Source organism: Osmia lignaria, chromosome 9 (assembly GCF_051020975.1).
Source record: "Osmia lignaria lignaria isolate PbOS001 chromosome 9, iyOsmLign1, whole genome shotgun sequence".
NCBI classification, from domain to species: domain Eukaryota; kingdom Metazoa; phylum Arthropoda; class Insecta; order Hymenoptera; family Megachilidae; genus Osmia; species Osmia lignaria.
The window spans coordinates 13370974-13396406 of NC_135040.1; the positions used below are offsets into that span (position 1 = coordinate 13370974).

General features: G+C 40.5%; 3 protein-coding genes across 8 annotated transcripts; 2 read left to right on the top strand and 1 right to left on the bottom strand.

Annotated features, from left to right (window-relative positions):
- Positions 1 to 643: 643 nt before the first annotated feature.
- Positions 644 to 21235, top strand: tty (tweety). 6 transcript variants are annotated; one of them, XM_034328601.2, is made up of 9 exons: positions 644 to 786; positions 11269 to 11477; positions 17355 to 17627; positions 18218 to 18552; positions 18620 to 19051; positions 19120 to 19221; positions 19433 to 19675; positions 20792 to 20985; positions 21094 to 21235. In XM_034328601.2, the coding sequence occupies exons 2-8, from the start codon at positions 11340 to 11342 to the stop codon at positions 20961 to 20963; spliced, it is 1695 nt and encodes a 564-aa protein (XP_034184492.2). In that variant the 5' UTR covers positions 644 to 786; positions 11269 to 11339; the 3' UTR covers positions 20964 to 20985; positions 21094 to 21235. The 6 variants fall into 6 exon arrangements, with proteins under 6 accessions (XP_034184492.2, XP_076546301.1, XP_076546300.1 ...); XM_076690186.1 differs by having other exon boundaries at positions 19433 to 19525; XM_076690185.1 differs by having other exon boundaries at positions 19436 to 19675.
- Positions 12412 to 17237, bottom strand: LOC143305672 (uncharacterized). Its single transcript, XM_076690160.1, is given in 5 exon segments — positions 12412 to 12519; positions 13591 to 13760; positions 15767 to 15807; positions 15809 to 15901; positions 17227 to 17237. Coding segments are annotated over 5 exon segments (423 nt in total).
- Positions 21236 to 21332: 97 nt separating the features above from the next.
- Positions 21333 to 23593, top strand: LOC143305681 (uncharacterized). The gene has a single exon (XM_076690193.1). It carries the CDS (start codon positions 21333 to 21335, stop codon positions 21606 to 21608), a length of 276 nt encoding a protein of 91 aa, XP_076546308.1. The 3' UTR covers positions 21609 to 23593.
- The last annotated feature ends 1840 nt before the right edge of the window (positions 23594 to 25433 follow it).

Sequence of the window (25433 nt, forward strand, 5' to 3'; positions counted from 1 at the left end):
TTCCGTAGTTAACATTAAGGCAACGATTATGTATTCGTAAGCAAATTTTACTTTTTAATTACCGATGATTAATCTAAAGTAATCTTTAGAATATAAAGTTTCATTTTTACATATTCTTCTTAAGTATGCAAAATGCATACGATTCAGCTTACTATGCACATGCATTGCAACCTCATAAAATGTATCGCTGTTCACAATACACTGAGATTCGCAATGTATTTCTTGCATAGTAGAGTAAAGAGATTTAAGCGATTTCCTATATTACACGGTCTGCTCGGATAAAGGTCCATTTATACGCAACTGTACATATCGTGTCCGTTCCGATTCCGATACTTCACTCTTTCCATGTTCATTCCACTTACATAAGTTCCAGTTTTAATAGATCAATGATTAATCATCCTTATTGTATGATTTCTTCAAACTGATATCGCGCTTACCGATAATTAATAACACATCAAGATTACAATTTATATGACCGAGGAAAGAAACCGTGAACACGGAACGTGTAATTATTTATTATCAGATGATAATTTGCAAACTGATCATTTCATCATTCATTAATAAATTAACATTTCAATATTTGTTTCAGGAGGAACAATTCGTCCTAAGTGAACCGTACCATACGTCTTCGCGAGAAGGATGGAATTGTGTGCTCGTACGTTGGGATTGGCTGTGGCGCCACCCCACTCCGCCGAACGCTTTCAGTCGAGCTCGGACCTTCGTCGGGTGTGGAGTGCGCGTTGTTTCGTCGTGTGTCAGTGTTCGAATTACTCACAGAAAATCAAGGTAAGATTACCATTCGACTTTATAATATATTTCCATATTGAAAGAAGGTAACCGCAAGATGTATCGCTTCGTTCGTTCGTTGATCGTAACTGACGTATAAAGCCGGTAAAGGCATCGAACGTAAAACGTCCTTGTTCTCGTTTTTAACTGAACGTCGCGTTGGAAATTGAGTGTCTGTAGTGTCGGCGATCGAGTTTCAGTGATTTCTTAGCTCAGCCTCGAAATACATATAGCTGTACCGAGTAACTGTCGGCGTTCTAACGAGACCAACAACAAGAGACAGCGCCTCTCCCACGAGATAAGAGAGACAGAGAGAACGTGGTGGCGCTCAGAGTCGTCTTCGTGTGTACTCTCGGGATCGATACACAGTACACACTTGGCGCGACGTTCTCGTGTAAGGTTACGGTTTTCTACGGGGATCCATGCGGGTGTGTATGCCCCTTTTTCCACACTCGCCACCTCTCGTGCCACGGTCGTTGTTACATACGTATGTCTGGGTGCGTGCATGCTCTCCCTCAAGTACGAGGGTGGATTTTTCGGTGTGGCTACGGAAAAATTCAAAGAAATCGAGAGAAGTACGCGGCGCAGTATGCGGGTACCACGTAAAATGCAACCCTCTTCGAGAAGCGAGCGCGCCGGTAACCGATGCTGAAAAGAAAACGCGTGAGAATGACAGCGAGTCCACAGCGCGTGGATATTTAAAAATAGGGGAAAAACCTTGCGTTTCGCAATTACAACAATGAGCCTTGCCGCGTGTACTGTAAATAGAGGGTGCCAGGCTTAAACGTTAAAATGAAAATTAAGATTTAACGTAGCTCTTCAAGTTACGAGTGATTCTCGTTATTATGCTGTTTAAAGGTAGCGATAAATCATAGAAACGTTTTTCTATTTCAAAAGCTACCGTAACAAGCGAAACCCATTTAGATCCAAGGATAAAACGTTCAGTTATTTCTGACGTCAGTCAACTTACATAAAAACAATTCTAATCACGATAAAATCTGTTAATCTGAATAAAAAATACTTATTCGGCAACGTTAAGCATATCGTGATATCGTGCAATAATGTAAACGTGCCCTTTTTCTTAGCGATATAACCTCCACGTCATGTTTTCAATATTCCCGGTTGAATTTTTTACTAGTTTCAGTTCTTTTTACAAAAAATTAAACCGTAGTCTGTTTAGGTATTCGGTTATCCCGTATCGAATTTGAGAGTTTCTCAAGTGTAATTTAATAACCGGGTACGGTGACCGAGAACAAAATATCAGGACCGTGTTTAGAGTGTATGGGGCCCAGGAGAAAAACTTGATACTATAGAAAATCTTCTGTTACTCAATGTCCCAATGTAAATGATAATAACACGGTTTTCAGTAACCCAATGAAACGTATTTTGTCGAAAGATTGTTACTATCAGTAACAGACAGTAGTTGTCGAGAAGACCATCTGTAGGTCGTCCTGTGACTCACCTTATGACCTACACTACATACGCACAGATTGATTAGAAAAAATCGTTGGCTCGTGAGACGCTTAGGAAAACTATTGTCTCGCAAGCAATTGAAACGAATGTATGTACAGCTAACCCCATCTCAAATCACGAGAACTGTACAAGTACTACTCGCGCGTTTTTTCTCGTTGTCACAGCAACCGAGATCACACGATGTTACCAACCTTAACACGCTTCTTATTGTATGTACGAACACGGTGAATACGAATCGATTTGGAATAAAAGTTCGTGTGAAACATTTAATATATCCATCGAATTGCTTCGACGGTCGCGTGAGATTACTCTTTGACGAGGTAAGTTTGTAAACACGAGAAAAAAGAAAGTAGCGCAGGTGTATCAAAGTTGTAGCAGGCTTTAATGTAATTATATCTTTACAATAAGAAAATTAAATACATATTCCGTAAGTTCTCGTAAGATTAAAGCAAACGGCTCCAGCCTCTATTGCCCCCGAGCGTACACTAGAATATAAAACGAATTGAGTATTAATAATCGTCAACGCGAATTGCCCATTCGGGTGCAACAAACTGAACTTTCCACGTTATTCCAAGCAGAAGTTATTGAAATGCGTTTCGAATCAATAACTGAAAGTGTCAGATTAAACGAAACCAGAACGCGATTGTATTATTTCGTTAAACACGCGTGAGAGGTTAGGTTACTTATCGATCGGGTTTTACGAAAGATCTGTCAAATCGATTCGATTGTTCGTGAAATAGGTTAGTTGCGTCTAGATACGTTCGCTCGAATGGTGGACAGAGATAATTAATCGGTCAAATAACGAAGCCGTAACCATTTCAGTTAACTCATTAAAATTCCAGGTACATCGTTAAATAAACTCGTAACCGGTTCCCTTCGATCATCGAACGTTTCGAGATCACGATCGTCGATCTATTTAATCTTCGCATCGTTAAAAAAAGTTAGATTAATTTTGCTGAAACAAATAAAAAGAACATCCGATTTACAACGATTTAACGCAGTATAGCTACTGTTCGATATTGGTATCGATTCATTGACGAGCGTTCGATTAATTAGTAGCTCGAATAATTTCGAGTTCAAATTCTCGACCACTGTCGAAGTTGTTCTCGATCCGTTCGAGAGCTCTACTCGATTCTAATAACCAACCACTCGAATTATGTATTCTGTTCTCGATTTGTATTTCGAATTGGTGGCCATCGCGCGAATTAGCCGCGCGTATGACGGGTTGCATTACCTTCCAGGCGTATTATGTTTCTTCGCGTAGACAAACGATACGCGTGTAATTGAACAAGTAGTTAGCATGTAAAAGATCAGTTATAGAGGAAGAAACAGAAGAATATAGGGTGGTGGATGATTTCCAATGTGAGTCACTGTATATTGAACGGGAGTTTCGGCTTCAGACAAAAACATGTACTCTCTTCAGATAGAGATCTCAGATTTCCGTGAACGGTCGCGAGGGGTGAAGAAACGGGTCGACAGGCGAATAACGGGGCTGCGGAGGAAGACTTCCACTCCGTCAGTGGCGAAACCTGCCGATAATCTTTTGTTCGAAACGTCGGCTTTTTCTGCATTCCGTTCGATGCCTGAATGGATCGGCCTCTCACCTTGCATACCGATCGTTTGTTTAAGCGGCGAGAAAGACGCGTTATAGAACGACAATCGCTCCTCAATCGCCATATACATATATATATATATATATAGCGATGCATCATTGCATTCCGATGAGCCACTCTTGGTCGTATTGCAAATTCAATAACGCTTCCGTTCGATTCAACCGCGGAACACGCGCGTTCGAATAGCCTCGAACGCATGTCACACGTGAAAATCTGTTTTCCCTGGATTTACTTTGTTCCCTGATGCAATTTTTCTTTCTTTTTTTTTTTTTTTTCTCTCCTCTCTGCGTATAGTTGGTTCACTCGAAACTATATTGTATTAGTTTGTTGCATATTAAGTGGTTGATTTTGAAAGAGGGAAAGTCTGGCGTATTTCAATGACATAAAAGTTCTGCGAAATACCACTTGTGCCGTATCAGTTTGAAGGAAAATGATTACACAGATGTTTGATCAGTGCAAATTCGTTGGAATGTACAATGAGTCAAGTTATGAATCAACCAAGTACATTCAAGGTATAAGACCTGAGACTTTTCATTCGTAAATCAGCGCGAAATCTTAATTAAAGAGCGGAGGGTAGTAATTCCATAACGGCCGATGCAGTGTTTTCTTTTCATCATCCGAAAGTAAGTGGAAAGTCCGGAAAAAACGCGACGTTTCTTCTCCTGGCCTTTCGGTCGGAAGGAAGAAACACCGAAAAGTAGCATCGACCGCATTGAAAGCGAGTCGGTGATCATTTTAGCGATATAAAGAACCGCTAAGGAGCTGCTTTCAAGCCCGTTTCCGCCACAAATTATCTTTGAATTAACATCTCGCGGTATCGTGTCCTTCCTTTTCACCAGCTTGAATTTTCCAAGCAAACGCTTCGGGCCTGGCGAACACTCGCGACCAGAACGAACGGGGACGGGGAAGTTGAACTTTTTAGCGGTAGAATTGCAAAGCAAACTATGGAAAAACGCCTCGGGTGTAGCGGCTCGTCTCCGTCAACGCGGAAAAGAAAAATTGCTCTGTGAAAGGGGAAGCGCAAATAAATTATCTCTCGAAAACTAGCAATTGTTCCGCTCGTTCTTTCCGTTGGGTAAATTTCATCGAATAACGTGGAAAGTTTTTCTTTCCCAGTTCCGTTTTCATTTATTCCAATCGAATTTCCGTTAATTTTCCTTCCCGTTCGCGTAGGACGCGCCGAGTGCGCGGTGGATTTGAAACGTGTTAAATAGTATCCAAATGATTATTCTGAAAGGAGAAGAGGCGAAATGAGGCGGTGAAACTGGCGTGTACAGTTTTTTAAATGCTCCACGGAGGCTGGGGATCGGGGAACTGGGTAACGCGAAAAGGGTAGTGGTTCGCTAAATGGAAACTTTTATAATTAAAAACGAGCCAGAAAGTGGTGCAAACAGCTCGCGCTTGCTAGCGTGCATCTAGCCTGGCCTACGTACGTCCAGAGGCGTAATAGACGTTGGGAGGGAAAGTAATTACCATAAAACGCGGGTAATATTCAAGTTTAAAGCGGTGGATATTTTTCTGGCGCATAGACGACCATCGACTTCCACGCTCGTTGTCACTTCCGTCGTGAACCAATCAATATCCAATTATCGAAGAATTCCGTTGACAAAGTTCCGCGAGAAAGAGAAAAAAAGTATTGATTTTAATTTGAAAATTTAACCATTCAATTTAAATCGAACATTTTTCAACATATACATAATTATGATTACCTTTCAGTGAAAAGTTTGGCATCGAATAAAATTTTAGCCGAATTATGGAGTTTAATCGTATAAATGTTATTAAATCGAATTGGCAAGCTTCTCGAGCAAATAATCCATATTTCTTGTTACGAAACGGCACGTCTGGGGATGAAGTTGGAAATAAACGAAAATCATCGGAAACCGTGCGGAAAGAAAGTTGACCATGGAAATTCCCTTCGCATCTGGCCATCACGTTTGTTTACGCGAATACACGCCACAGTCACATGGCGTATTTGCCTCTGGGAACGCTGTAAATCGTCGCGTTTACGAGAAGGTCTCAACCATCTGGAGCAAAACTCGCGTCTGTTCCATCTATGGGCCGCAGACTGGCCAATCTACCCCGGAACATGCCTCTTTTAACCTGGAAAATCGCTTTTCCTCTCGCCCACGATTTCATCCCTCGGGTTCGTCTGTACACCACGTGGACCGCGTATATCTTTTAACAAACTCTTCTTCGGAAGGAGAGCCTCGCCCATTTTCGATATTCGATAATTTAATTTTTGTAGAAAATCATTTTTAATCGAATTGTATATCAAGGGGTTAAAGTTATCACTCGCATTCAACGATAACCTTTGGAATTCTCGATATTCGATACCATACTTTGAAATTTTAATAAAATCAAAGGGTACGCGTATGAAAAGCACTGTTACATAATTGGATCGTGCGCGAAGGGGTTAAAATTCTGAATCGTTTTCACCGATATCACCTTTCAAATCCCGATATTCGATACTTTAGCTTTTTTCAAAAATTAAATTTCAATAAAATTAAAGAGTATATCTATGCAATTAAGAGGTCGAATTTGGAATATTTATTACTTTATTTTTTCTCTAAATTGTATACAATGACCATGGAAAATCACCGTTAATTGAATTGTACCTATCAAGGAATTTCTTAGCCAGTTTCACTGATAACCCGTTGTCGAATTGCTGATTATTCGCGAGTGCGTCACGCGACGAATCGTATTTGCATACGGGCTAAAATTTTACTACGACAACCGATCTCCGTCGAATGGATCTATTGTTTCGAGGCTTGGCAATTTTCATCGATACCCCGGAACGTACCGCGTTCTCCTCGAGGACCTCGATTCAGTATTTGCATTCCGTAACCATTCCTTGAACGACATTATTGGTTCCTCGAACCACGGCCAGGCCTCCTCCTCCTCCTAGACCTTTTCTAATATGAAGAATTGAAAGAGACTTATTCCTCTTCGAATAAGATCTCTTTGAAGATTTAAACGCTCTTCGCTTCTAGACTACACCTCTGCCAAGAAAATAGTATCGAAGAAACGGGGTGATATTTCAAGCTTGGTTTTAAATGCAAATTTGATAGCCCATGTATTATCTGCTATTCGTTTCTCCTCTCAAAGTTTACCGTCGATACATTATGGAACTTAACAATCTCTGAAGATAAGAATAATCGTTGACCTCTGAAAATTTCTCGTCAGAATTGTTGAGGAAAAAATGGAATCACGAAAAGTATCACACACGGGTTCTAAATGAAAGAATCGTGGTATTCAGGGATGAAATTTTTCTTGGTGAGAACGATGGTAGCGAGAGCGCGAAATAAAAAGGAAAACATCAAAGGGATCCTTTGCTGGGGAGCTTCAGCGTTTTGAATCTTTTGCAATGGACGCGCGGTTTAACTTTGTAACGCGGATAATAGCGTCGCGGCAATTTTTCTCGGCTCCAATGTAATTTCGTTTTGATACCAGGCTACATTTTTTATCAAATTTTCACTATTCTTCGACGATATTTTATTATTTATTTATTTATTTATTCATGAATTTAAATTTGCCGCCACGGAAGTTTACTCTAAAAAATAATAAATTTTATATTTTCGTTGCTTGTTAACTCGCTGCTGATTTTGAATGAATCGCAGCGAGTAATTCCTGTCGGTATACGTCATCCGATACAATGTCAGCAATACGTCGAAGAGGAAACGAGCGTGCAATATAGAGAGCAAAAGCAAGTGTGTACGAGAGAGAGCGAGAGAGAGAGAGATAGGGATAGGAAGCAACGACTTCCGCCGATCGATTTCTGCGCTCACAGTTAACTCCCTCGGGTTCCTTTATGCCACGCCTTGCCGTACGTTCGATATTTCACTTCGTTATCGATTCTTCGATCTGATCGATCGAAACACTGTCAACTATCGATTCTCCATCGATTACGCGTCTTATTGATTCATACGAAATTGATAGCCGAGATATTACTTTATCAGTCATTATCAGTCTCAACTGTTAATCCTTTTTCATCCTATCTGTACTGTAACATGAATTGTAAGGTAAAGGGTTAACGTCGTTTCAGCGGTTTCTCAAGCGTAACAAGGATTTCTCTGTCTAATTCAGATTAACCCAGTAGTGTCTCCACCGTCTCGAATTTATCGTTTAACTCAGCCTTTTAACATGATCCTCCTGTATCCTGGTAGACGCACGCCTCTCTCGGTCCTCATTGTATCCAACTTTGAATAGGTTCGCCATAACTGAAGCTTTACGGTTCGAGCTATGGCAGAACCGAACCGAACTTTGTTCAACAAAGTTCCTTCGTAAAAAATAAAAAAATTCAACAAAGAAATGTTGTACCTTTCGAAACACGGATACGCTGACGTTTTATTCTCTCTCTCGCTCTCTTTCGACCTTTTTCCCAGTGGTGCATTCGAAAAAGTCTCGCTTAAAAAACAGTCGTGACTTGTTCCGCGTGCACCTCGTCGTAAAACAAAACTACGATGAAATTTTCCAGCGAAACCGTTTCGGTATCGTGGAAAATAAAAATTTATCCTCGGGACCGACGATGCGTGACCGTTTTGTCGTCAACTTTTAATCGAATGAAAAGTGAACCGCGTTCGAACGGGAATAAAATGGTAAGAAGAAAAGGAGTGTAATTTCTAAGAAATGTATTGCATGAAATTTGATTTCTTTTTTTTTTTTTTTTTATTGTCGAAGCAACAGCATTAAAATCATTACATTCATGAGACAAGTTCGAAGCAGACTATTCTCTCGGTAGAACCATCCCAGTTTTGGAGTTAGCGAGCTCTTTGTGTTTCAATAATTGAAAGCTCGACAAAGCCCCGTCTCTCGTAGGTAACTTCCGCTGAAATTTCTCATTGTTTGCCAGGGCAACGTTCGACCGATATACGCCAAAGGGGTTAACATCTTTGTTTCTTTCGTCGTGTTTCACCAGCCTGTACAATTTCTGCTTAGAACCCGGCGACGTTTCATTCTTCATCCACTCGTGTAACTTTCAGATAATATATGAAATTTTTCTGCCAGAACGAAGGCTAATTATATCTTCTTTTAAATAATTCTTTTAAAATTCAACGCGAGTTGCATGTACGATGAGGCGATCATCATCCGCAGGTTCAGCTGCGCGCGCGTAAAAGTTTGCTGGAAAAATTTCGAACATCCTCCGCTTCACCCATCGCCTTGGAAAAAAAAAAAATAAAAAAATAAAAAATTGAAAAAGATGGAAAGAGGAGTTCATTCGCGAAAGTTTTCTCATTGTCTCAGAACGCAGGAAAGTTTCGTTGCAATTCCAGGAAGATAAGTATCGACAGCTCGTCGTGGCTCGACGTTTTGCTCGCACTTAGCATCGGGCTTCGTTTGCAACGAGCTTTTAACGTTAATTATGTCCCTGATACTAGAACCGAGGGTGTTTAAGATAAGGAAAACTGCTACGCGAGCCGCCGTCATTTTAACAATTTTCGTAGGAAAAATTATACATTTGCTTGTCCGCTTTTTCTAATAGAATTGCCATAGAATTTTATACGATTTCTTTCTTTCGAAATGATTACGAATTATTTAATCATCGTTGCAAGAAATAAAACGTATTCTTAAGATCGAGTATGATTTCATTTCGAGAAACATTGCTACAGGAATTAAAATCGCACGAATTGCACGAATTCCACGAGCAGGATAAATATACATACCTATCCTTACCTGGCAATTGCATTAACAGATAAACGCGTGCAGAGATAAACGCGCGTATCGCGTGTTATCGTGTACCGTTATCACACCGTGCTTACTAAAAAAGATTAGAAAGCAACTATCTGTTATAAACTAGTTTGATATCATTCCAAAGTTTCATCTAATCAACCGTTTAAAAATGATTAATTATCACAAAGAAAAGAACCTGTGCAATTATCTTTCGAAGAGCGATTTCCTGTGAAATCACGCGAGTACGCATGCAACAAGCAGGTATCATCGACATCCCATGACTTTGCACGTGTACTCGCGGTACAATTATGCTTACCGATGGAATCTCTTGGAATAATTAGGTTGGCAGAGGCAGAAATAGTTTGAAAGTTATTCAAAGCCCGTATAACCGATCTTGCCGGAATATGCAAGCACCTGAGAAGGAGAATGCACTTGTTCCCGTGAGTCAAGCTGACGGATCCCAAGGAATTTCATACTTGAGAGGTTGGATACCTTTGTAGCGTATGGGAAGCACCAAAGTGCTGCGCTACCTTTATAGTAACAACTGTGATTGCCGTAATAACTTGAAATTCTTTTTTACCTTCACCTTCTTCGTAGTTACGGTGGGATCATAAATTACGTCATTTTTATCTGGAAAACATGAAGTATAGGATTGTAGTAAGAAGTTAAGACTCGTGTTATACCACTCGATCTTCCTTTTCTCTGTCACACTTTTATCCGTATCGTGTTATGTATGATTCAACGGTGAGCATAAACTTTGAAAATCCTGGGATAATAGAGAAATTACGAGGGGTTAGGCGGAGAAACGTTTGAACAGGAACCGAGGATACTGTGTCAAGAAAGCCAGGACCAGGTGTAAACGTAGTTTTCAAGGCAGCATAACGCCAACAGATCTTTTTTCCCACGCTCTTCGCCAGCAAGTTCAAGAATGGTCCTAACTTCCCTTCTCCTCCATCTCTCATGTTTTTCTTCCCTTCTTTTTTCGGGGGTTTGAGTTATCCGTGCTCTTGCCGTTCAGCATTTATAATTCCAACGACCAGGACAATGAATTGGTCCAGAGTGCAAAGTAAAAAATTCCCTGTCTCTTTCTTCGGGATCGTTTTAACGCTCGCGAACGAGGAGAATCATTCCAGTTGGATAATTTTCAAATTTTTCTAATTGCCACTTCTTTAGAAACTATGTTTCGCAGAAAATAAATGTTTTGGAAATGAAAAAACACGATGATAGCGTTCGAGTTATATTTAATCGGAAACGATTATCCGATTTAGCGTGCAATTCAACGAATGCCAAAAAAAAGGGAGGATCTTCTAATTCGGGTACGAATCTAGCGGTTAGTTTCGAATCGAACTAGCTCCCGATGCGGTTTAATCTTTGTTTGATAGGACTATGCTACGAAACGCTTTACCAGGGCTGATTCAATTACGCTCGAAGCGGCGTTGTGGAAGCAACGAGCGCTTAATTAATGAAATCTCTGCCAGCTGCTCCGTTTCGTTCTTGTCTATGACGATAGCCGACCAGAACACGCGCCCTCTTTTAACTGCTATCTTCAATTTTTTTTTCTTTCTTTATAACTTATTGCTCCTTGACTTGGAGTGTGTTGAAATAAATTATTATTACGTATTATCTGTGATATTATTTGTGGAAAATATATTTTCTCTCGAGTCGAGAAACTGGAACGTTAAAAGCTCGAAGCAATTTTTAACCCATTCAGCTTCTCTTTCTGTTCCAGGCCTCGTAGCATGTCTTGACGAGTAGGAGGCGCTCTTCAACGGGGTTTTCGGCAGACAAGGGTTCTCCAAAATGGCGGGCGGTCAGCAGCTTCCGGAACAGTACACGGTACCTCCGCTCGCTAGGGTCTTCCATAGCCTGCCGCACCTCAACGTCTCGCTCCACTCGGTCAACAACACCTTCAATCCACATTCTGAAATCTACTTAGAGGTAAGCGAAACGTCTAATTATCTCGGAGATAACGCGTTCGTTCCATTTCTTCGTCGCTTCTTCCTCGACATCGGAGGAAAACGGTTAAAGTCACGGTGAGCTGGCTGGAAGAATGAGAGTGTCCCAAACACCAAGGCACGCGTGTACTTCTCTTCCGGTTTAAAGTACGTATTCCTGTAGGTTCCTAGCGACTGTCCAGAAGGCAACGAAGAATCATACGGATTCTTCGTAGCAAAGTAGCGTAAATGAGGGAGAGAGGGATAAGATAGGAGAAGGAAACAGGACGAGGTAGAACCGCAGCTGGATGCCAGGAGCGCAGGAGAATCCAAGCTGTGTGTAACTGGAAAGCACAATGGTCCGGGAAAGCTCAAACAATGCACAAAGGCTTTCGTATAATGCGCCCAGGGCAACGTGTGGGCTTTAACGGGCTCGAAACGTCAGACCGCTAACTAGCGATGGGCTCAAGACACTTTCAGTCGGCTTCTAACGATACTCCAAATTGCATGTTCGATATTAAACTTCCTCGAGTTAAAAGGAAGCGCGAAACCCATCGCTCGTCTTTGCGTCTTTTGTATGCGAGGATGAGGTTCTAGATTAGATTTTCCCGAGTAATTCAAATTTCAAGAATTTCTAAGAAAATAGATTCTGTAGTAGATGGAAGAAAAAGATGTTTCCATCTCGAGATCGTCCGTCATACTCCCTGTCAGATCCCTGTCCCAGACACCAATCATACCGCAATTCGGAAAACCTGTATATAGGGGGAGTTCCCCTAATATCGGGCATTAGCTATATCTAAAAGAACTGAAACGTGACAAAATTGTTTTAACCGTCAAACGTTTCTTTTATACTCTCCTTTATTTTGACGGTGGAAACAGTTTTATCACATTTCAATTCTTTTAGATATAGCTAATGTCCGGTACTAGGGGAACTTCCCCTATGAACCGCCAGCGAGAACACTGATCATCTCGCCGCCACCTACCGGTCCCCAACCCGAACTAAAGGCGTCCAGAGAGACGAAACCTTCTCCTCCTCCACTAAACGCCTACAATTCTTACATACTTAATTGAATATAGTGGAACAATATTTTCGACATAAGTCTCTGCCCATCGCTAGAAGCATGATATCCCCCTCTTAGCTGTGTTCACCTCTTACCCCGTTCTCCAACAGCATCGTGCTTCTCTTAGTTCTTAACGAGAGAAGCACGATCGCCCAAGGCAACGTCTTTCGTTGTAGATGTCGAGTGCACGGCAACTTATTACTTACTATAGAATCCAGATAGATCTCGTTGTTTTCGATCGCCGTTCGTTTAGAATCGTGCTTGAAAAAGTACACACCGCTACCGAGCAATGTTAATCTTTTTATTTTTCCATCAGCGCAAATGGTCTTCTTGTAATTATCGAGCAGGTGCGGAACACCGAGAGGGGAAAGGGAGAAGTACAGCACGTGTTTTAGTAAGATTAATGACGCTCGTATGGATAGCCTTTTTGTTAATTCTCTTCGAAAATTGTCTCAGATGTTATATTGCAGTTTTTTTTAGAATCGAAGGCAGTTATCCTGAGGTAGTTTCCGCAAATGGCGTCTATTTGCCAATTAGCGAGCATCGATACCAATCGGGTCCTCGGTCTCACGCCGTTCCATTAGCGCGTACAGACGACCGCTTCCTCTTTCCTGTTCTACTTTCTTCTTATTCATATTTCTTATTCATGCGCTTTCAATTACTTCAGAGAAAACAGTTTCTCCCGCGCTACTGCTTCTGTTATACAGTTTTTCTTCGCTTCCACTTTTGTCCGTCACTTATTCCTTTTTCCGTCTCCGACAACCGGTAGATGCCTCGTTTCTCCCTTTATCCTCGGTCTGTTTAACTTTTTCTTTCTCTCTTTATTACACGTTCCCTTGTAATCTCCATTTGCGGCCACGCTTTATACGCTTTACTTCTAGCCGTTTTTCTCGCTAGAATACGTGTGACCAAAGTTCCTGTTCATCGTAGCGGAAGAAATGAAAAGTCGTAAAAGATGATTATTTAACTCGATGGCTCGGGTGCTCGTTAAGAAGAAATTTACGTATATCGGCGACGAGGAAAGGTGTGGAAAATTTTCAAACGACGTGCGCACACGTTTCTCTTGCACGCGTCGGTAGGGTGCAGAGGTAGTCGCCGAAGGAGAAGCCTTGAGGAAACGCCTGTCTGAGCACCCTCGACGCAACACGAGACCCGGTAATTGGGTCCCCAGCTATTGTTTCTGCTGCTTGAAAATATTTCACGACGCGGCCGCTGCAACGACACCGCTCGGGTAATTAAATCGTGAGATTCCGTTTTGTCCTATCTGTCGTCGTTTCTTTTCTAACCTTCGATTCGGCTATTCATTAACTCTCATTTTCTTCTTCCTCCATTTCCCATCCTTCTCTAATAATTCGTTTCGATTCTTTAACGCAAAATGTAAATTAGTTTTATTAGAATAGATATCTCCGTTCATATGCGAGCTTTAGAGCGCGACATTGAGCTAGCCTAAAAGAGAGTTTGCTTAACAGGATTTTCCTTCCAAAGGTATCTCGAACGTCTTTAACGAAATTGGAGAAAAGCACCAGTACAACGACCCTGCTGCTAACAGTTTCTCGTTCGTTCTATTTTCAGATTAGAACAACAAGCAGCTAATATGACACGAGTTAATTATGCCGTCGCAATTTAAAGAATTACCATACTATACAGGTTTAAATTAACGCACGTGTAAATAGGGGTGTTAACGATTCAGATGAACCCTCTAAGGTACCGTGATTAATCTCACATAGATTAGTCTCCTACATAAATTACAATATTCTTTTTCTTTCCGTGTAATTCCGGTTGCTCTCGCTAGCCGCGTCTAGTAATTAAAATTTACGCTCTTTTTATTTTCATCGCAATGTTTGCACAATAGCGCAAACACGAGGCATCGTTTGTTAATATGATTTATATTTTATGACGCACCTACTTTATACCGGCAACGTGGTCGAAGCTTTATCATATATTTCAACGAAATTCTACGTCATCGTACATTACCCTGTTTCATTTTTCGAGGCAAACATTTTTGCAATTAATAATTTCACATTTTTTTCCTTTTACGCGCCGTGTACCGAAATGTTTACGGTAGAAGAGAATAGCAGAAAGGTAATTTACAATGAAAACTCGCGCGGTAAATGAATTTTTCAAGGATTTCAAAAGGGGAACGAAACTTTGATTAACCTTTCAACGAGATAAGTCTCTCGTTTCTGTAAAGAACGTGTTTAATCTGGTACAAACGAGAGCAGGGTTTTCCGATTAAAGCCGATTTGCAACGAACGTTCAACGCTAATTCCGCCGATTATTGTTTCAGGGGAGACAAACAATCCCTTTCCTGCACAACTCCTCAAAAATAAATGCATTCGAATCCTTTCAAACGAGCACGACCACGTTTTTTTGTTTTCGCCATCAACTGAAATCTAGAGTATATTCAAGTATCTCTTTGAAAAGTAGGTTTTTCCTTTCTCTCGGAATAGCGAAAGGATGATCTGGGAAATTTGTTGAAGGAGGAAAATGGTAGAGAAGTGACTCATACCGTATTTAATGTACGGACCAAGCCCGTGTACCACTTAAAGGCTGTGATGGATAAATTTATGGGTTTCAAATGTTTCTGGTATTCGAACAGGAAATACGAAACGTATACAAGAGGAAATAAATGATCCAGCGTGGAAAGGAACGATGCTTTCGCTTGACGAAAATTTTCACGAATACTCGTGAATGTTTCGTGGCGCAGAGGAAAGCAGGAGAAAAAGGAGTAACGCGTTTTCTGAGCGATGCAAAAGAGTAGGGGACGTAGCGGTGTATTTGCTCTTTCAGAGCTTCTCGAGCCTCGAAAGAGAATCCATTTGCGATTTTACATGCTACCCCCTACGACACGTGAACCCCATGAAGTTTGAGTCGTACTCTTTTTCTTCCTCCCTACTTCTCACACTCTTTCTCTCTCTCCCACCATCTCGAGCACTCTTCCGGATTTATTCCCGTTCTTGGTCCGCGGCATATGCAACGACCGTCTTCGTCTATGCATTTTGTAAACAGAGAATTCCTGTCTAGACACGATTCAGGCTTTGAATTTCGACCAGAATTCAACGCGTTCACTCTCGTCAGGGTGACTAGTGACTGGCGATAATTAAAAATAGAGAAACAATGAAACTTAATTCGGTAAGGAGAATGATCGTTGAACTTTGCAACATATGAAATCAGAAAGTTGAAGGGAAACTTTATTGACGTCGTGTAAATAATGAATGCAATAGGTAGGTACACCGGTCGATTTAGCGAGTACCACTGGGTGGCACGCGAGCCAAGGGTGGTTGACCCCGTGGCATGCAGGTCTTCCAGTACCACGATGGAAAAATCAAATTTTCCATCAGCACCGACCACGTTAACAGAGAAACACCTTTGAAACACGTCCGTTTCGTTGGTGAAACGGAATAGGAGATTGAATTTTCAAGTAATTTTAACACCTTGGCTAGTACAGTGAAAATGAACAAATGTGTTAACACCGTTACAGGGATCTTAAGAAAAAAAAAAAAAAATTAACGAGTAATGGATAGTTAGGTGAGGACTAGCGAGAAAGGAGTTAAGATGACGTCCATCTAGCGGCGAGAGCAGGAAACGCCGTCACAGAAGCAAAGATAACGACACTTCCTTCGGTCTGTGATTATTCTGGACTGTAAACACGGCTGTGAATCACGCTGTGAGTCACAGCACGTGTGACAAGTTTCGCGAGACACGGATCCGATATCCCCTTCGACGTCCTCCTTGTCACCGATTAATTAGCACGCCGTTCGCTAAATACGTGGGACGTCTAAGCCTTTGCGCTTGGACTTCTTATAGCGTTTCTACTCGACAAGATGGTCATTACGTAAGCGGCTGTATTTGAATGTTAATTTGAGAAAATAAGTAGGTATAATTGGCATAAATTATTATCTCGTCCTGTAGACAGAAGCTGGTGGCAATTAACAAACAGATTTCACCTGTAATTAGTTTCGATCGCGTGGTACTGGTGGTCCAATTAATCAAAGCATCCGGATTCGGTTCAACGTTCGCCAGAGATCCAGGAAACATAATAAATTAGACGTTTAATCGGGAAAAGCATCGCCTCATGTCGTCACTGTTACTGGAAATACTCGTTCAAGTTCGTTCGAATCTTTCTTTTTTTTTCATACTGTTCATAAGATGATAGCATCTCCTCAGCAGCTTCTCTCTCTCCGGTTTATCTATCGCATCAGACGGGATTTTTATCTACTAGGAAACTCGGCTTTAACCTTAATTAACGGTACCAGTCGCGAGAAGACGCGCCCCGCGTGAACGGTAGCTACAAATAAGCATTAATTAGAAAGCGAGCGGAAAGTTTGCGTAACCTGGCTGGGTAGGTACCATTAAGGTTCGCATAAAATTTGGAAAAAAAACGAAGGCAAAGACTACCAACGACGATTTTAGATTTAATTAAGACCATCATACTTCCGAAGGTAAGGAGTTGTTTAAAACTTACAATAGAATCAACTATTGGCTCAGCCGTCATATTTATAGCACCCCGGAAGTGGACCTTTATCACTTTTATTTACATAAACTTTATCGATATCAGCAAATGATTATTCTCCTTATAGTACGACTTTCCGGTCAGACCGGAAGTGGCAAAAAGAAATATTTTTGCGGCCATTTGTTGAGATTTTGACCCACTAAACACAATGGCCCAAGAATTTTTTCGATAACTCTTACCGTTTGGCCATAGCCCCCTTATCAAGATTTTCAATCTTAGTGTTGGCTAATAAAATGGAAATGTAGGGAGGTATGGTATGTTCGTCGAAGATACACAGGAATAATTAACGTTAAACTTTAATTAACAGAGCCTCGGGATACTTGGAAGTATCCCTGCAGCCTGGTTAATCCTGACGTTGCTAGTGTTGCTGGTATACCTGGTAACGAGATGCTGTGACCGGAAGCCGCGCCCCAAGAGGTCGATAACCCTGCTGAAGTTTTCACTGGCCATCCTGGCGTTGCTTTGCTGCGGAGCTGTTGCCGTCGGACTATACGGTAACGACGATGTTCACAACGGTTTGGTGCAATTGGTGGCAGCCGCAAAGAACGTCGATGGTATCCTGATGGGTGTACGGAATCAGGTTGGTTCACGGGATCGTGTTTCTTTGAACAATCTACTTCCCGGAACTTGACAGAGTATATAAGTCATCAGATCCAAGATTAGTGGATCAAAGAAGTTGAAACGTAGCACTGTATTTTGCTGCTAATTAGTTCGCGCTCTAGTTTTTTTTTTTTTTTTCTCTCTCTCTGCTCAAACGTGTCCTTAGACTGCGCCCGCTAATTTGGGTCAAGAATGGCGAGGAGTTTCCGCGGACAACCGTAATGAAAATAAGCTAAAAAGAAGACGGGATTCATCTTGCGATAAATAATCCGATTTTCCGTCACCAAGGAGCCTTTCGTTTCTTTCTTTCTTTTTTTAATTAAACATCTTCATTTGACGGATTTAATTTAACCGAAGGCCGTTAGAGAGGATTCATTTGGTGTTTGAAGAGCTCGAAAAACGAATAATCCCCTTGCACCGCGTAGAAATTCATTGTTGAATAAAAAATGAAAAGTTGTTTGACTTTTTATTCTGGAAATCTGTTTATTACTTTCGAATAGCTTTCGTTATTTTTGATAAACTTTAACTACCCCCCAGATATTTTACTTAAAATGATTGTTCTTTTTCAAGACTGACACCATCGAGAACACGCTGAAGAAGAAGGTGGAACCACAGTTGACCGCGTTAAGGGATGAATTCGACGATCCGGTCAGCAATAAAACGATGATCGAATTATTGTTAGCCGCTTTACAAAGCATGAAACAGAACACGAGCATCGCCGTGAATAAAAGCATCGAAATGAGGAAACCGTTGACGGGGATCAGCCTGGCTGGAGCGATCGGAATGGGAGAGAAGATAGAGCAATTAAGGTGGCCGATCACCATGGCAGTGTTGAGCGCACTTCTAGTTCTTTGCGTGGTGCTACTCGTCGGTGTCGCACGACATTCCAGATGCGTTCTTATAACGTACGTGTTACACGTTTCTTCTTTTCACAATAAATATTCGCTAAAAACCACTAATCTTCGGTTACAGGTTCTCCGTGTTCGGTTTGTTCGCGGTGATAGTCTCCTGGCTGATGGCATCGTTGTACCTTGCGACTTCAGTGGCCTTAGGTGATCTATGCGTATCGCCGGACGGTTACTTGACCAGGGCGGTACCGTCTACGTTAGCTTCGGAGGTTCTTTCCTATTATACGCATTGCGAGAATACGCGTAGCAATCCGTTTACACAGAGACTGCGAGACGGTCAGACAGCGATCAGTGAAATGAGCAAAAACCTGAACACAGTGACCAGGTTGGCGTTAGAATTGTACAAGGATAAACAATTGCAACCAAAGTTGAACAGCCTTTTATTCGACGTCAACACCGTGAGCAAACTGATGTCCGGTTTAGCCACGTTGCTCGACTGTAAACCCTTTCACAAGCAATACGTTCATGCCGCGAAAAGCTTATGTCACTTAGGATTGTGAGTATTTCTTGATCAGGGCTCGCTCTTACCGGTCATTGCTGCTAACAGTGATTTCAATTTAACAGGTATGGATTGACCTTCATGCTATTGGCGAGCTTAGCAGCAGGTCTGTTCTTCACGGTGTTAGTTTGGGTGGACTCTCATACCTGGATCTACATTCGAAAACGGTGAGCGAGTTGTCCAACTCGTTCGAGTTGCGTCGAGCCTTTCACTGTGGACGTCTTACATCTCTATGTATTCATCAGAAGATTGTCTTTGTTTTTGTTAACTGTGCTTCAATGAAAAAAAAAACAAAAAAAAGAGGTGAAATTCCACAGCGAAAGGTAGTTAGTTAATCGCAAAACGAGCGGAATGCGATTAACGAGGAATTTGTTCTAGAAGAGATTACCACCAAGTCGACGAGCAGGACCCGTATCTACCACCATCGGCAGCTTCGCAGGCGATAGCAGCAAGGACCCTTCGAGGCCAAGGGTCGTACCCGCCTACAGCCCCTTCTGTATTTTATCCGAATGCTCATGGCACTCAAAATACCATTAAGCAGCCTCTCTTGCTAACGCCGCCCCCGCCGTCCTACGCTACTGCGACTGCTCGAGCACGTCAGCTGCACGAGAGCATGTTAAAGTTTGTGCATGAGATTTTCTTCGGTTTTCATTTTCTCTTAGCCGTACGCGTTCGTTTTTATCGTATGAACTCGAACGATTTAAATTCAGTTTAATCGTGGAAAGCTTTTTACAGGATAATCCACGTTACCGTGATCGTTCAAGTTATACAAGCTGGCTTGTTTCTAAGTTAAACGATTAAACTTTTCCTATTTGGCAACTAAACTAAACTTCCTGCCAAACGTAATATATCATTTAATAATGTTTGTTTCGTACGATGGAGATTGAACAAACGAGATTTTCTTAAACTAATTTCACGGTATCGTTGAAAAGGGATTCGATTTCTTCTTTGTTAGAGAAACTTTGTTAGTTTTTTGTATAGATAACACAGATTTTTGAAGGATTTTCAGGTCCCTTTTCATAATTACCAGCTAACTGAAGACTTGATGTGAGGAGATATAAACGTTTCAAGTATGAATACAAGGAATATGTAATCGTTATTGCATCAAATCTTTATCTGACTGTTCGCTTTATATATAGACGGTGTATTTTTTCATTCAACATTTTACAATTCGTTCATTTCTCGTGTGTATCAGCGTGTTGGACTGATTCAGTCACAATCACTTTGTTGTTCGTTTTGATAAATATTGCATTAGGTTTAAGTGTCGCTTTAATCGTGTACAACGCTCCCGTGGCAATAACAAACGAATGTAGCAGTACAGTTGTTGATCTTCCATTTTATTGTCAGAGAAACATCATTGATTTGTAATTGGTAATTTATCTGTTATTTAACTTGACAATAACTGTACAGTAAATTCGTTTTTCTCTTTGATATTTTTACAGCATCATGACTTGATAGATTATTTGGATAATCATAGATATACTTTCAAACGCTCCGATTGTTCTTTGTGATCGGTGTTTAAAAGCGAGAAATTGAGTTCTCTTTATGAAAATATTAGCGATAGTACGCTTTATGTCCGTGTTTCCGTGTTTCATGGCGTTCGTTCGTTGTTTAGATTATTTTAGGAACAAAGAAACGTTCCAAAACAGTCCCCCACGAATAGAATAGAAATGAAGTAAAACCGTCCGAGAGAAAGATAATGCTGCAACTTTGTTCGTTTCGATTTGATCTTTACAGAGGTGGGGGTATTAACGGGAGCGGAGGAGGCGGGGATCACAAATCGTCTCAGCATAATCAGCAGTCGACAGGTGGACGAGCTGAGCACCGTTCTGGACTCGGAGATCAACCTGGCCAGTACGCGACTTTGAGCAAACAGTGCAAGACACTCGAGTCCAGTGATTTTTACTGAGGGCACGCCCCCGCAGGGCCCGGTAATTTCAATTTTATATTACAGTAACCTGGTTGGAGGCTCCTTCTCTTACGCTTATCCCTTGAAGAACGAAATTTCTAACAAAACGTGTCTCTCCGTTATGTTACAGGTAGAGAACCACCTTGGACCCCAAGCGTGGCCTCGTTCACCGGTACCCTGTCTCACAATTCTCACGGACCTGCTCACTTGGCCACGTTCCAAGATTCTCGCAAAACACAGACTTTAGACCCAAAGAATTTAGCGAATCTGAAGAGAGGTCCGACCCCAGCTTGGAATCAGAATCGACCATTGCCACCGAATCCCAGCAGCCAGCCTACCTGGGAGTTCGAGTCCCGTTCGCAGACCAATATGAATCAATTTCGTTCTTTAGTGAGAAACAAAGCGCCTAATATTCGCATACAGGATCAGATGCAGGACCAGGTGCGCACGTTGGACAGGAATTTCACTAGGAATCAATTCAACGGCACCGCGCAGAACAACGCCGTGCCAAACATGTACGGCACGTACAATCGTGCGCAATCGAGGCAAGATAGGCAGGATAGGCAAGATAACAAATCGACGGTGGCAACTTTGAGCCAAGTACAGGGCAGCGATCCAAATTTGTACGCCGTCACGGAATTATAATTTCGAACATCGAACTCGTGTAAACTGCCATCATCGATCGTAAACCCTAGCCGTGGACCACAGGGACCTTTGTATTTGTCCTGAACCAGTGTTCGCTATAAACACGTACGTATGTCGCGATTCTTTGCTCTTTCCAAGGGATAAGATTTTACGTATATACTCGTCTCCACGAGAAAGTTGATAAGAAAATTATTTTAAACCGGAAAGAATTAAGAATCACGTGTACAGGAAAACGCGCAAATATCATCACTCTCAAGGATTCCTTTTTGGAAAACAATTGAACGTTTTTAACCATTTGATAAACACCATGCGTATTTTAATATGCATTCTTGTTTTATACAATACACTGGAGATGGCTCAATCGTTTGGTAACTTTTGATAAGAGCTTCGAATACGAGGTAACATTTACACGTTTGAACATAAGCTCATGAAAGTCGTGTAGTTTTATTAACACGATCAGAAGATCGAAGTGTCTTTTGACGCGTTGTATTCGCAATCTTTTCGAGAACTTTAAAGAAAGAACAATGATGATAGTGAATGAACGTGAATCAACTTTTCACAGCAGCGTATGTTTGCACATTTTTCATCGCTTTTATAAGCAAATGGATGAACCAATTGTCACTGCAACACCTTGAAGTATAAAGATACTTGAATGAAAAGAATTGAGAAGGTCAACGAGAGTAATGTGAGTAATAAGTAACGGGGGCAAAAGATCTTGGAATCAAAGAGTTTGAAAGAAGGATGATAAAAACTCGTGACGGGTTTGAAGATGATGTTGAAGAGGATTCATTTACATCGATAGCCGAAGTGTAATTTAGAATTAACGCTATATTATAATATGGAACTGTGTTGTGGGAAAATTTTCACAGATAATTGACCCATCGTTTCTCGTCATTTCATTGTTCAAACACTCGGAGCAGAGAGATCTTGTATATCCGACGTTTTTGTACTTGTATATCGTGTACAGTGATTATTATTCTACGTTAGCCTATCTCTGTAAATGATCGTTGCTTCTCGAGCAAATGGAACGAATGATACGTTAACGAGAGCGAGAAATTTTAGGGAAAGATCGTCGTATTTATTACTTGTTAGTTACTCGCAGCCTGAGGGTATTTCGTTTTCGAATGCAACATACGAAGAAGCACAAGAAGTATAGCACGCAACAACAAATTACCATGTAAGAAAGATACGAAGTTACATCTTAGAACAATAATTATTACACAAGGTTTTACGTTTAATCGTCTACAGATTCGCCGAATCAACTTGGTCCAGTTAATTGCTCGCGGCCTACTATTTTCTCTTTCGATCATTCTAATCAACTTTCTTACATTTACCTAGTATCTTGTTTCGTAAAAATCGACGGTGTTGTCCTACCGATCTGTAGATGATTCTCTATCTTTGGAACGACTTTTTTACACGAACACACAAGTAACGTACCGTTGAATTTTTATATACTTTTTTATACGTTTTATCGAGTAAACGCTTGAGGAGATTTTCCATTGATTTTTTCCGAACAGCGTTTCAAGTATAGAGGTATACAATATTGATATTAAGAAGTTACCGTATGAAATAAAGAGGTACAGTGAACGTATAAAAAGTGGATCAGTAATAATTAATGGTAAATACAGGAATGATTAAGGTATTATTAGTTACTGATCTTCATTTTATATTTACGTGTATATATATACATATATATTTATCAACGTTAATATTTAAAATTCGTAGCAAGACGTCGATTGTCCGATGATTTCTACGAAATAAAAGCAACAATAATCGATTACGGACTAAAAAAAAAGAAGAAGAAGTAATTTTGCCAATATTCAGGCGAACATACGTTTTAAGTACAAACACGGTGAAAGCGCGAACGTTGCGCGTGGATCCGGGTCATTTTTCATTTTTTTATACGAGACAAAAGTTTTATAATCGTCTTAAGTATCCAGAAAGCATTTCGAGGCGGTAATCATTGTGGTTTTTTTTTTTACAAAGTCCTCGAGAAATATGAAGGAGGGAAACTTTCTGAAAAACTTGGGCGTTCTACGAGCGATAAAAATCAAGATTGAATTATTTGCGGAGCGCAAAGTCTTCCTGTACGGTCTCTGTTGAAGCCTGAAACGAGATCGTTCGCGATCAATGATGATATCTGCAACGAAAACAGCGGACGACTTTATATTCCGCATCCTATTCAGCTAGAACGCGTGTAAATAGATTTATAGATCGTCGAGTAAATGTGAGAGGAAAGAAATACGGAAAATGTAAGTGTGATATATAACTTGAATTGAACTGTTACAATTTTTTCTAGGCAACCTTCCTGATACGAAAGGCCAGCTATTTTAGTTGAAGGTTACGTATAAAAATACAGTTTCTTATTTAATTAAAGAAATTGCATCTAGGAAATTTTCTGTTCGATAAGCATGGAAACGGTGTAGGTAGCCGAAGCATGATTAGATATAAAAAGCGTTCTTATCCATTGTACATATTTGTAATATTTATTAACGAAATGAAAGAGAAGGATCGTAGCGCATAGGACTAGCGACACCATAGATCTAGACGTTAAATTAATTAAATGTAAGATCGAATTAACCCCTTTGATTATATCGAAAAGGAGAAACATCCTAGTCAGTAGAAACAAAGGTTTTTCTTTTCGTATACGTTCAACGTTATTCGGGTTTTAACGATGGATCTCTTGCCAAATTCAGTTTTTCCACGCGGCTCAATTTTTTCCCCAACACGTGGACGAACGATTCGTTGTTTCTTCGAAGAAAATTGTACTCTTGGTAACTTTTTTATCCAATCCATAATTACCCGTCGATGGTAGGATTAGGAATAGATATCGAGGAGTCTGCGCGAATAGAAAATTGAGAAACACATTTTTTTTCCGACGAGTACAACCGCATTTTGTTTTCGCATCATTTTGATACAATAAATGTGTGATGATTTATGAAAGGGAGAGAGAGCATATATGTAAGAAATGCAAGAGGAAAGAAAGAGCGAGAGAGAATCAATTATTTTTCAAGAACGTTGATATAGTGAAAATATAGAGTACGAATATAGGATGCAAAAATAATTAAACTAGTGCATCGTTCTGGCCTACACAATTTTATTTAATTAATATTACTTGTCGTTTATGCACAAATTTCAAGTGCATCTATTATCGTATACGTGGTTCCTACTTAATTATAAATTCCTTCAAAGCAAATAGTTAAATATTTCATTATAATTTATATTTGAATAAGATAGCGTTTGAATTTGTAAGCATTTTGTATCGAACTCTACACCGCAACTAATCGAACCGATTCGACTCGACTCGATCTATCGAACGGTTCGCGCCAATCGAATGAGGTTACGATAATTTGACGTGTACCACGGTAAGCGCATCCGTTCGACAAATTTAAATAGAAATCCATAGGCCTTTTATAGTTAATTCGCGATAAGTGTTTCTTCCTTTTTCATTTACGTTTCTTCTCTCTCGGTGTACGAAAGAGTTTCAGTTACAAAGTGTGCAGAGGCTAACGAGACTTTACGTAAGTTTAAGATATTTCTATGGTGTTTTTGTACGCTAGAAGTGAAGCACTTCAAGCGTGTATTGTAAAGAAAATTCTCCGAGAGGCATATATATATATATATAAACGAAACTCGTTAATCGATATCGTTTTTTGTGCATTGCGATTACGTCTAATTGCCATATTCCAGACTTAATTCCTCTTATTGTAATGGTAACACGAATATTAATGAAAAGAAAAATAAAAAAACCGTAAGATCTACAGTTTTCTGTCCTTTATAATTCATTTTTTATGTTGATGATATAGAAAAAAATAAGGTAAGCTT